The following is a 12,695-nucleotide window of genomic DNA, read 5'->3' as shown; positions in this document are numbered from 1 at the left end:
AGAAACACGTAGTCTTTGTGAAATAAATGAAAATCTGAGAAAAGTCGGAAAATTTTGAGGCTTTCGTTGTGAACTCCACATACTACAGGGCAGGAAGCACGAAATTTGGATTTAGGAGCCCAAAACATGTGATTATGGAATCGCTGAGAAAAGATGTACTGCAGTTTGTTACCAATTGGTATTTTTGGTCATTGCACGCAAGGTGGCTCTGGATAGTTACTGCTAGATATTTTACGGTAGCTAACTTACTGTTTCCAGCAATTTGTGATCAGCAGTGTAATTGTACAGTAGTGGATTTCTTTTCCTGTGTATGCACAGTATATTACATTTATTTATGTTGAGGATCAACTGGCAGAGCCTGAAGTATTCATCAATGCCGTGGAGGTCACTCACCAAGTCAGTACTGTCTCCTGGCGCCGCTGCTTCCTCACAGAGAATGTTGAGGAGCTTCCGTGTGTAACGCCGCCACATGAGGGCCACAGAAGCTCTTGTTCAGAATGCAGTCTGCCACTTTGGTCACACATGCACGCACGGGGATGCCAAGTCTAATTGTATCACAGCGGACAGGGGAATGAATGTTCCAAATGTGGTCTGCTTCCAAAGCGTGTACAGAGACGCAAAAGTGTACTTTGGGAAACTGCCGAATAATTCCAGTGATGGCTGCATGTCCCACGTGATTGAGTGTAATTCCTTGAGAGATGGTAGTTTGTTCTGTAAGAGCAGCAAGTGAGGTGTTTAGGAGTCTAATGATTTTAGGTGGTTCTTCAATTCTCTTTATTTGAAGGTGAGCTGGCAAGAAGGCTGCAGATGGTGTGAGCATGATGTGGTGTGAGCACTGCTACCAATGTGACATTACAATTAAACACGAAAAGTACTTGTGCAATGCAAGCACGTAAGTGAATTCAGTGTGAGGTCGCAAGTGAAGATACATTCTAACTGAACAGCTTATATGGCAGTAATATGAGAATGGTGCAGTTCGCAGTGATGTAATGTAGCAACATAGACACTGCTTGCAAATAGTTTGCAGTAATTAGGTAATGTAGGATACTGGTGGAAAGAACTAACATTAACGCACAACAACCGGTATTCTCGCATTTGTGTCTTGGAAGAGATTGGGTGTTTACATTTCGAAATACAGGCGGTTGTGAGAGAGGTCGGCTGTATTCTTGTAAGCTGTTTGAATACTGTATATGGGACGAGAAACACAACACAGAGAGGGAGAGAGAAGTAGAGTTTATGAATGATGGAGTATTTGTCAATTGTTGCTGAGCTTTTGCAGAAATTGCTTGTGAAATGTTTTACAGAGTGAATTCTCAAAAGGAAGGTTTGTCACGTTGGTTTACAGATATCTCCTGTTGTTGCAGTAGGTGTGGTGTTACTGGAGTAATTGTGTGGACTGCAAAAGGTAGAAATGAATAGAGAAAGCGATCTTTTTTTTTCAATTTTTTATTTTAATATCCTGTACAATGAAGTTCTACTGGCACGTATTAATGCTGTGTTAGCATCTCGACGAGCTGCGGCCGGTTGCGCAGCCTGGCGTAGTCCAGGGGGGTCCTCCCGTCATTAGTCCTCACCCCCCTGTCGGCTCCGGCCTGCAGCAACGCAGCCGCCGCTTCTGCGTGGCCCCAACATGCCGCCCAGTGCAGCGGCGTCTCCCCCCCATGACTCCTGGCGTTGGGGTCGGACGCCGCAGAGAGCAGCAGCCGCACCACAGCCGCGTCGCCTCTCCGTGCAGCGCAGTGCAGGGCGGTCTCCCCGTCCCCCGCTCCCACGTCCGCCCCAGCCGCGAGCAACGCCCGCACCTCCTCCACCTCCCCCTCCTTAGCCGCCTTCATCAGCCTCCTGCCTCGCTCTGCATCAGAAAGGCTCCTGCACAAAACATCGACACACTCTCTACTATCGAGACACACACACCAAATGAAAGAAACTGTCACAGCCGCAAAACTGCCAACAATTCTGAATACACTTCTTCCGAGCGACAAGTCACAAATCTAGAAATCTCGCTTCTGCGATACGGGTTAACCAGCGTATTACAGACAGATCCACAGCACTAGCCCATAATCAAAAACTTCAGCCATCTCCCATTAAAAATAGGTGCACTCCATCTCCTAACAAATTCATTTGGTTTTCCTGATAATTCAATCCACAGATCCGCCTCCTTTCACCTCTGCATGCAGTTGCTACTCAATCCTTCATCTACATTCAAACACACCCCTAAAACTACCTTCTCTGGGTACCAATTCCTTCAGTCACTTAGGAAGAAAACACTAGAAACTAAACGTATCTGTAAGTACTGAAATACAATTTCCTCACCAGACAGCTAAGTGATTCAGACAAGTAACATGGAAATTTCCTGACATACCGACAAAAGATATAAAAGTCACTGCTTCGTACACAATAAGTTGGTCGACATATTTCAAATACAACAAGGGCACCGGGTCGACTCTCCCTGACACACACACACACACACACACACACACACACACACACACACACACACACACACACACTCTCTACCCGCTGCATAATAACCGTCACATGTGCTCATATAATCATGCATGCAACAAGAGATACATCCACTGGAACATTCATTTCCATCTGCTTACACACTTTGCAAGCCACCATATGGTCTGTGGCAGGCGGCATCCTGCACAACTACTGTACTCAGTCATGTTAACTTTGTGCAACTTTTTGCATTTTCTGAAAATTCTGGACACAAAATAAGTTACACACCACTACAGAAGGCGTAAAACTTTACATTTATACTTAAAAAGGTCTAAGTAAACTTCAAGTGTACACCAGCTACGCTGCTTCCGAGTAAAATTTCTCTTTCAGTAGTAGTACAAAGACTTAAACCCTAACTTTAGACCAGTCTCAAAAAAGTACTGTATTTCCTGTATCTAATGCAATGCATAAATTGGATCATGCCAGAAAGAAATCAGGTGCCTGTAAGAAATACAAACAGAGTGTTGATTCATTATCGCATGTTCACTTACAAATATCAAAATACTTGTATAGATCTGGCATTGCTGAACTTTAACCAATGTCGCGGGAACCTCTCCCCACAGTTGAAGGCTAATCCCAAGCGAGAGAGCCAGTAAGAAGCTCCAAAGACAAGTGAAATACCAACTAGAAACTACAGACCTAATAAAACTGCTGCATTCAGTACAAAATAATCAATGTAGGTGGAGCAGCAACCATATGAAACAATAGTAGTAACTGGTACATATAAAAAGTTCTCAACTGACTGCAGTCATCTGCTTTTTCCGTTCCGCTCCCAAGTAGAGCGAGAGAGAAACGACTGCCTGTATGCCTCTGTACGAGCGACAACGCCTCTCACCCTATCTCACACGCCTTGTCTCAAGTGTACATTGCCGGAACTAGAATTGTTCTGCAGTCAGCCTCGAAAGACGGTTCTCTAAATTTTCTCAACAGAATTCCTCGAAAAGAACTTCGCCTCCCCTCCAGTGATTCCGATTCGAGTTCCTGAAGCTTCTGCACAATACCTCTGCGTCACTCGAAACTACCGGTAGCAAAAGCATCAGCTCAGCTCTCAGTCCTATAGCTGTCTTCCTTTAATTATACCTGTTGCGAATACCAAACACTCTAGCAGTACTCGAGAATAGGTCGCACCAGCGGCCTACATGCAGCCTCATCTACAGGCCAACCACACTTTCCTAAAATTCTCCCAACAAACTAAAGCCTACCTCCCGCCTTCCCTACCGCAGTCCTCTCACGCTCGTTCCATTTCGTATCACTTTGCGAACTTTCGCTCAGACATTTAAGCGACGCCTCTGTGTCTAGCGCAACACCTCTACTGCTGTACCTCAACATTACATGTCTGTTTTTCCTACTCACCTGCATCAACTTACGTTTCTCTACATTTACAGATGGCTGCCATTCGTCACACCAACTAGAAATTTTGTCCAACTCGCCTTGTGTCGTCCTACACTCACTCAACGACGACATCTTACTGTACACTAGGGGACAGTCAGCAAACAGCCGCAGACACCTGTCCACCAGACCATTTATGTATACAGACAGTAACAGCGGCCCCATCACCCTTTTCTGGAGCACTCCTGCCTCTGGCGAACACTCGCCACTGAGGACAACATACTGGGTTCTGTCACATAAGAGCTGAGGTCCATGGGAACCTATTCCACACGTTTCTATCTCCTTCAACAGTCGACAGTAATCGACCGTGTGAAATGCTCTGTGGACATGTACGAATATGTTATTCAGAGATGATCGACAAGCGCACCACATCACAGGAAAATCTGCACAATGCAAAGAATTGCGATCTTTGGGGTAAAAATGGCTCAGTCACCTCTGTTGCAATCACGGATTGTATTAAAGAGTCGGCACAGAGAGAACTGGGGGCTAATGTTGCCCGTCTCAAAGAGAAAGGATTGTACTTTACACACAAGTCAGCCTTACCGCTATTGGACGCATCACAAAGGCGACCGAAAATAAACCACGCGGTTTGCCAGAGCCGCCAAGAAAGTGCACTACGAAATTTGGAGTATAAATCCATCATTGCAAGGAGTTTTTCAAAATAGGTAATTTGATCAACCATAGGGACTTTTGTATGGCTAAAAACTAGTGCTGACATTACACAAATTAGTTGTTGCCGTAAAAACAAAACAAAAAATTACTCGTATCACAAGAATGGTTGCGCTTCAATCCACCCAATCAAGGGGAACTTTTACCTCTTAGAGGAAACACAATGGAAGACCAAGTCTTTAATTGTCCGGTATAATTGCACCACATTTCGTTTATAATCGCTTTGGAATATATCCATCCATTTAGGAGGGAATTGTAGATGAAAATGCCTTTAGATGAACAGGTATTCGGTACTGATGTATATTCGTAATTTATGTAGCAACCTTGGCTTATGATTTCTGTTCCTGTGTTGATGTGATTTACTCCACAATGTCGTGTTTCGGGAGGTGGCTATCGTCTGCTGTCTCGCAGTGGTGCCAACTCATTTACCCAAAAATGAACACTGCGCGGATGGGCATGCACAGTGCGTCGCCATCGATTTAAGGCGCGCGCCGCGTAATCGCCGGCACGGCATTTCGGAACCGAGGCATATAGGAAAAGCAGGCCGGCCATTCCGGCCCCAAGGGAGTAAAAAACTCGCAGACACCCTCGCGCGCCTTGACGTCACAGAGAGGAGAGGAGAGGAGGCTGCAGCGCCGAGCATTCAGTTTTGAGACAGCCACGATCAAGGCTCGCTGTAAGTGTGCCGCGGCACATTGCTTTAACAGTGCTCGGACGACGACGGACGTTACGTATCACGTGTTTCCCAAGGATGAGCACTTGCGACGTGAATGGATAGTTCGGTGCAAACGCAAGGACGAAGTGAATGCGGAAACTGCACGTGTGTGGTCAGCTCCTTATCGGCCAGAAGATTATGAACAGGATTTGAGAAATGAGCTTCTAGGGTTACCTTCAAGAAAGAAGTTATTACCAGCAGCAATCCTCTGCATCAACATTCCGAACTGGCGTGGACAAGAAATTGTGGAAAGCGGTGATGCAAACGAAAGGGTAAGACGTCTGCACATACATAACACTTTCAATAATTGAAACTGAAAAATTACCGTAATACAAACGAATTCACATAAATGCAATGCTTTTTGACGCATTAGTATACTGCTTTACGGGAGTGAATGACTCGCTATATTGTACAGACAATAAATAATGTTGCTCAAGTGTATTTGCTTTCCCTCCTGGATATAAGAGCTACATTTGTCTTAGAAATAGCCGTTTCTTTAAGTATTCTCGATATGTTGACTATTTTAAAGCTAGTATATAGTTCAAATGACAAAATCAGCATATTTCGCGTAATTTGTTTACATTTACTTCTGTAACAATAGCTGATGCTAACCAGTTGACTTCGCAGCGTAGTGGTGTGGTTTCTGACTCCCATCTTGGAGGTTAAGGGTTCGTATACCTGTATTTCCTCTTACATTGTATTTTTACATTTTATCAAACTGGGCTATTGCAGCCGCTTATGCCACTCATATTTAATCACTTTTGTCAATTGATCTGATTTTTAGTGAGAAATTAATGCAGTTGCATAGTAATTTTTAGGAGTAAAAAAATGGAAATGTCGTGTGGCTAGGGCCTCCCGTCGGGTAGACCGTTCGCCTGGTGCAGGTCTTTCGGTTTGACGCCACTTCGGCGACCTGCGCGTCGATGGGGATGAAATGATGATGATTAGGACAACGCAACACCCAGTCCCTGAGCGGAGAAAATCTCCGACCCAGCCGGGAATCGAACCCGGGCCCTTAGGATTAACAGTGTCACGCTGACCACTCAGCTACCGGGGCGGACATTTTTAGGAGTAGTAGGCCTACTCGGTAAATAATTTTACGAATAATAAAATTAAAATTAAATTTATGCTTTAGAGATCCGGAAGACGTGCACAATGCTGTGGAGTAAGAAGTTTGCAAAAGCTATCTCTGACAGCTTTAGAAACTGTGCCACCGAAAGAAAGTCGACCGAACCGCATGTACAGACTGCGTTCATGAACCCACTGAAGTAGTGAATAAGGATTTGGAAATTAAGGAACTGAGGGCCGAGACTGAACTTTTAAAAAAACTGAATGCACAGAAAGAAGCGGCACTAAAAAATGTGATGCAGCCTTACAAAGTAAAACGAAAGATCTCCGACGTGTTCTTTCGTCGAAGCGGGCAGAAAAGTCATCTGACGTGAAAGCAAAAGTCGTATTGCACAAAAGTGTAAATAGTGTATTGTCAAAGTGTTTTACACCGGCACAAATAAGATGTCTATTAAATGAAAATAAAAGGGCAAAGTGGAATTCGGAGGACATTGCCCATCCATTAACTTTAAGAGCTCTGTCACCTAAAGCATACACTTATTTGCTAAAGCGAGAAATTCCTTTGCCTTGCAGGGCAACCCTTCAGAAACGGACAAAGGAATTTAAATGCAGAGCGGGTATTCTTTAAGATATCCTGTGTTCATTGAATGAGGGGTCAGGCAGACCAGTGTCTCTCGCACCCCGCATTTACATTAATGCCACCCTTACCATCTGACACTCCACTGGGAACTCCTGAGGACGTGATTTTGAACGTGGCTCAAAATTTTGTCTTTCTGCGCTGCAGTGCATGGCAAACGATTCTGAAAATGTGCGCTCGCTTCATCAGGTAGAATACTAACGGTACTGAATTACCAATGTATGATTTGGCACGATATGAAATTATACTGTGGGACCTTACTTCTTCCACGGGGCGCTTAAATGGAAATACGTATGCACATATTCTTACTAACATCGAGCCTATTCTTCTGGAGGTAGTTCCGTGGACAACCGACAGTGTATGTGGATCGAACACGACCACTGCCCAGACTCTTCGCCTGCTCCAAAGCGACCAATGAATGGAAAGTTTCCTGGCCGTTGTATGGGACGGAATGCTGCAGTACAAAGGCCAGCCAGATGCCCTGATATGACTCAAATGGATTTCTTTCTACGGGGAGCACTGAAAGATAGAGTCTGTCATGATCCCCAGGTATGTCAGATGATACGCGCCAGACCACACAACGACGTATCATCCAATGTAGCTTGTCCAGTACATTTCTCTCGCTCAAACAGCGATTCCAAATGTGTCTAGCAGTCGATGGTGTGCTATTTCATCATATTGTTCATTAAAATGTGAAACCACACTTCACTAAGGAAAGTATTTAGTTTGTGGATGACAAGGCATCAGTTGTTTTGAATAAATGTTTAGCTTATTTAAAATCTATTCCGTCTACGTACAATTTCGAGTAGTCTCTGATTTCTAATTGACAGCAGGTCTTTTGCGCTGTAGAACCACCCGGGTGCTTCCAGGCAGAGACAGGCTGAGCTGACAGAAGGTCATGGGATAGCGATATCTACACATACAGATGGCAGCAGTATCGCGTATACAAGGTACAAAAGGGCGGCGGGTTGGCCGCGCTGTCACCTGTACTGAGGTGGCTCCTGGGAAAGGCTTACCGACGTCTTGATGGCCGCACGACGGGTTCTAACAGACGTCGATTGCGGAATGATAGAGCTTGCCTATGACTTGATATTTTTAAAATGTACAGTATCCGATGTATCGACATAAAATAAAATACCGTTATCTGCTCCCCATGTATCGAGGAAAGTATGGATATATCAGCGCAAAATCATCAACATGCCTGCCTATAAAAATATGGGCTGCACGTTGTAAGTACACTCCCGGTTTTAGAGCTGTTCGTTGGAGTATTGATTTATTATTGGATACTCTGTACATCAACAAGCTATCCCCCTCAGAGCAAGAACTGAAAGGAAAACGACGCACATTCACGCCTCCTGACAACCACCGTGCAAGCTGCGGTAACTGCATGTAAGTGGCACACTGAAAGGTGTCTCGTGGGTCCATCGTTCGGTATCGTCACGTATCGGATTTGTCCGCAACACTTCACGTCGACTTCCCTGCTTTTTCATTTCTGCAAACGCCATCGACCCTGCAGCTGTAGCGCCAGAACTGGGTCGTGAATCTGAAAGTTTGCCGTTTCTGTTGGTAGCGCTGGGCGCCGAATACGCCAGCAGTTCCCCGAGTCCACTGCAGCGACCAGTTTTGTCGTTTAGATTTTTGTTCATTTTCAACGTCTGTTTTTGAAGAATGTCGATGTGAAAAAAGAGCACACTAGTTCCGATAAAAATTGTGTAACGCAACTGGTGTCCTGTTTCTTCGCATTTGATATTCCATTCAATCCGCCCCTCCCCCGGGGCAATGAGTGTCACATATACTTGCCTCACATAATCAAAATTAAACACTGGACCTGATGAAAGTTCAAAAAGCGACAACACTCCTTTACACAGTGAAAGGAGAATTATGCCTCAGTACAAATTCAAAAAAGCAACTTCAATATTTTCCGAAAACTGCGAAAAAATCTAAATTAGAGAGACTGTCTTTAGTTCGCGTGGCGAGAAGACGTATTTCTAGTGATGCAGTATGTTGTCTGAATAATACACTACTGGACATTAAAATTGCTAAACCACGAAGATGAAGTGCTACAGACGCGAAATTTAACCGACAGGAAGAAGATGCTGTGACATGCAAATGATTAGCTTTTCAGAGCATTCACACAAGGTTGGCGCCGGTGGAGACACCTACAACGTGCTGACATGAGGAAAGTTTCCAACCGATTTCTCATACACAAACAGCAGTTGACTGGCGTTGCCTGGTGAAACGTTGTGATGCCCCGTATAAGGAGGAGAAATGCGTACCATAACGTTTTCAACTTTGAAAAAGGTCGGATTGCAGCCTATCGCGATTGCGGTTTATCGTATCGCAACATTGCTGCTCGCGTTGGTCGAGATCCAATGACTGTTAGGAGAATATGGAGTCGGTGGATTCAGGAGGGTAATACGGAACGCCGTGCTGGATCCCAACAGCCTCGTATCACTAACAGTCGAGATCACAGGCATCTTATCCGCACGGCCGTAACGGATCGTGCAGCCATGTCTCGATCCCTGCGTCAACAGATGGGGACGTTTCCAAGACAATGACCATCTGCACGAACAGTTCAACGTCGTTTCCAGCAGCACGGACTATCAGCTCGGAGACATGGCTGCTGTTACCCTTGACGCTTCATCACAAAATGGCTCTGAGCACTATGCGACTTAACTTCTGAGGTCATCAGTCGCCTAGAACTTACAAATAAGTATACCTAAATAACCTAAGGACATCGCACACATCCATGCCTGAGGCAGGATTTGAACCTGCGATCGCACCAGTCGCTCTGCTCCAGACTGTAGCGCCTAGAACCGCATGCCCACTCCGGCTGGCGCTGCGTCACAGACAGGACCACCTGCGATGGTGTACTCAACAATGAACCTGGGTGCACGAATGGCAAAACATTTTTTCGGATGAATCCAGGTTCTGTTTACAGTATCATGATCGTCGCATCCGTGTTTTGCGACATCGCAGTGAACGCACATTGGAAGCGTGTATTCGTTACCGCCATACTGGCGTATCACCCGGCGTGATGGTACGGGGTGCCACTGGTTACATGTCTGTCACCTCCAGTTCGCGTTGACGTCACTTTCAACAGTGGACGTTACATTTCAGACACGTGGCTCTACCCTTCATTCAATCCACGCGAAACTGTACATTTCAGCAGGATAATGCATGACCGCATGTTGCAGGTCTTGTACGGGCCTTTCTGGATACAGAAAATGTTCGACTGCTGCCCTGGCCAGCACATTCTCCAGATCTCTCACCAATTGAAATCGTCTGGTCAATGGTGGCCGAGCAACTGGCTCTTCACAATACACCAGTCACTACTCTTGATGAACTGTGGCATCGTGTTGAAGCTGCACGGGCAGCTGTACCTGTACACGCCATCCAAGCTCTGTTTGACTCAATGCCCAAGCGTATCACGGCCGTTATTACGGCCAGAGGTGGTTGTTCTGGGTACTGATTTCTCAGGAACTATGCACCCAAATTGAGTGAAAATGTAATCACATGTCAGTTCTAGTATAATATATTTGTCCAATCAATACCCGTTTATTATCTGCATTTCTTCTTGGTGTAGCAATTTTAATGGTCAGTAGTGTATCTTCCAACGGAAATCGTAGGGTCAGTATTGCCTCATATTCCTAGACATCAACAAAACCCAAACTGATATTCCCCGACATCAGCTTCTACGAGTTTTTCCATTATTCTGCAAGGAGCTGATGTTCATACTTTGCAACCCAATGACTTAACTGGTATCTCATTAGTGCTCACACCTGTCACCAACTGCTTTCTTTGGAACTGAAATCTCATAATTTTGAAATGTGAGGGTATTTCGCCTCCCTCATACATCTTGCACACTAGATGGGAGATTTGTGTCATAGCAGATGGGAGAGTTACACACACACACACACACACACACACACACACACACACACACACACACAATTTCTACGCAGTCCTCCTTAGCCATTTTCCACTTCTCGTCAATAATTTGTTAAACATTCATATTTCCTTTTGCCTACTTTATTTGCTGAATTTTTATAGTTTCTTCTTTTAACAGTTGAACTCAGTATCTCCTGCATTAACCAAGGATTTCTATTTGGCCCTGTTATTTACCTATTTGATCTTTTTCTACCTTCTCTGAAAGCTACCAATTCATCCCCAACAACTTTATTCTTTGTTTTTCATTGTCCTAGTTTGTTATTGTGTGTGCTGTAAGTCCATTGCTTCCTTCTCTAACAGTAAGTTTCTCACTTTTTTCGTTGTAACATAACCTGTTGTGTCTGCATCCTAAACATTTCCCCACTTCTTACCTTTCCAAGTCTTGCATCTCATCCTGGCGTTCTATTTTTTTCTGCTTTGTTTCACATTCTCTACGGAGCGTACTGATTTTGATATCAGCATGTGCTGCATAATTATTACTATTATCCTGGACACTAAGTATACAATTCGACACTATCAATGATGTTTTCAGTGTGCATGTAATACATGTAGGTGTGTGTCATCTTATATTTAGCGTTTTTAAAATTTTTTTACTTGTAGCTATGTACTTCCTGTGCCAAATTACGCATTATTACCCACATGATTTGTATGCACGAAAATTGAAAAATTTGTTTGTTGCCTGGCAATTGAAATTTCGTAAACAGATCTCTTCGCAAAGAAAACCGCCTTTGTTTCAGTGACTGCCACACCAACTCGCGAATCATGTCAGTGACACTCAACCATATAGCGCCATAACACGAAACGAACTGCCCTTCTTTGCACTTTTTCGCTGTCCTCCGCCAATCGTACCTGGTAAGGATCCCACACCGCCCAGCAATATTCCAGCAGAGGACGTACAAGTGTAATGTAGGCTCTCTTTGGTAGGTTTGTCGCATCTTCCAAGTTTCTGCCAACAAAGCGCAGTCTTTGTTTCATCTTTCCCACAATATTATCTATGTGGTCATTCCAATTTAAGTTGCTCATAATTGTAATTCCTAGGTATTTAGTCGAATTGACAGCCCTTAAATTTCTGCAATTTATCGTATATCCAAAATTAAGCAGATTTCTGTTAGTACCCACGTCGATGACCTCGCACTTTTCTTTGTTTGGTGCCAATTGCCACTTCTCGCATCATAAAGAAATTCTCTCTAGAACATTTTGTAATTGGAATTGATCGTCTGATGATTTTACTGGAAATTACAGCATCTTCTGCAAACAGTCTAAGGGGCAGCTCAAATTATCACCTAGACCCTTTATGTAAATCAGGAACGGCAGAGGGCCTATGACACTACCTTGCGGAACGCCGTATATGACTTCTATTCTACTCGATGATTTGCCGTCTATCAGTATGAACTGTGACATCTCTGCGAGGAAATCAAGAATCCAGTCACACAACAGAGACGATACTTCATACGTATCAAATTTGATTAATACTGTATGTATATGTGGACAAGGAAAAATTCCCGGATTTCCCGCTTAAAAATACACTCTCCCACATGAAAACACTTTTTCCGTCTTAAGTGACAGTATATTTTCCCTCGGAAGTGCAAAACTTATCAATCCTTTGAATGGTTATGGTTTTGGACATGGGCGTAGAATTTCCTGTCACTTTAGAAAACGAAACTCAGGGAAAAAGACACGTTTTGGAAATATCTTTGACGTGCAGCAACATGTACGTTGCGTATTTTCGTATTACGACAGCACACATTGAAATTCCACCAA

General features: G+C 44.2%; 1 protein-coding gene across 1 annotated transcript in view; it reads right to left on the bottom strand.

Annotated features, from left to right (window-relative positions):
- Positions 1 to 1,464: 1,464 nt before the first annotated feature.
- LOC126442788 (uncharacterized) overlaps positions 1,465 to 12,695 on the bottom strand; it is a 58,672-nt gene continuing 47,441 nt past the window's right edge. The window contains exon 4 of the mRNA XM_050090823.1: positions 1,465 to 1,869. Within this exon, the coding sequence (XP_049946780.1) occupies positions 1,488 to 1,869 (382 nt within the window). The 3' untranslated portion in view covers positions 1,465 to 1,487. The remainder of the gene's footprint in view (positions 1,870 to 12,695) is intronic.

This window comes from Schistocerca serialis, unplaced genomic scaffold (assembly GCF_023864345.2).
Source record: "Schistocerca serialis cubense isolate TAMUIC-IGC-003099 unplaced genomic scaffold, iqSchSeri2.2 HiC_scaffold_1407, whole genome shotgun sequence".
In the NCBI taxonomy this organism is placed as follows: Eukaryota; Metazoa; Arthropoda; class Insecta; order Orthoptera; family Acrididae; genus Schistocerca; species Schistocerca serialis.
This window is presented reverse-complemented; position numbering and strand designations above follow the sequence as displayed.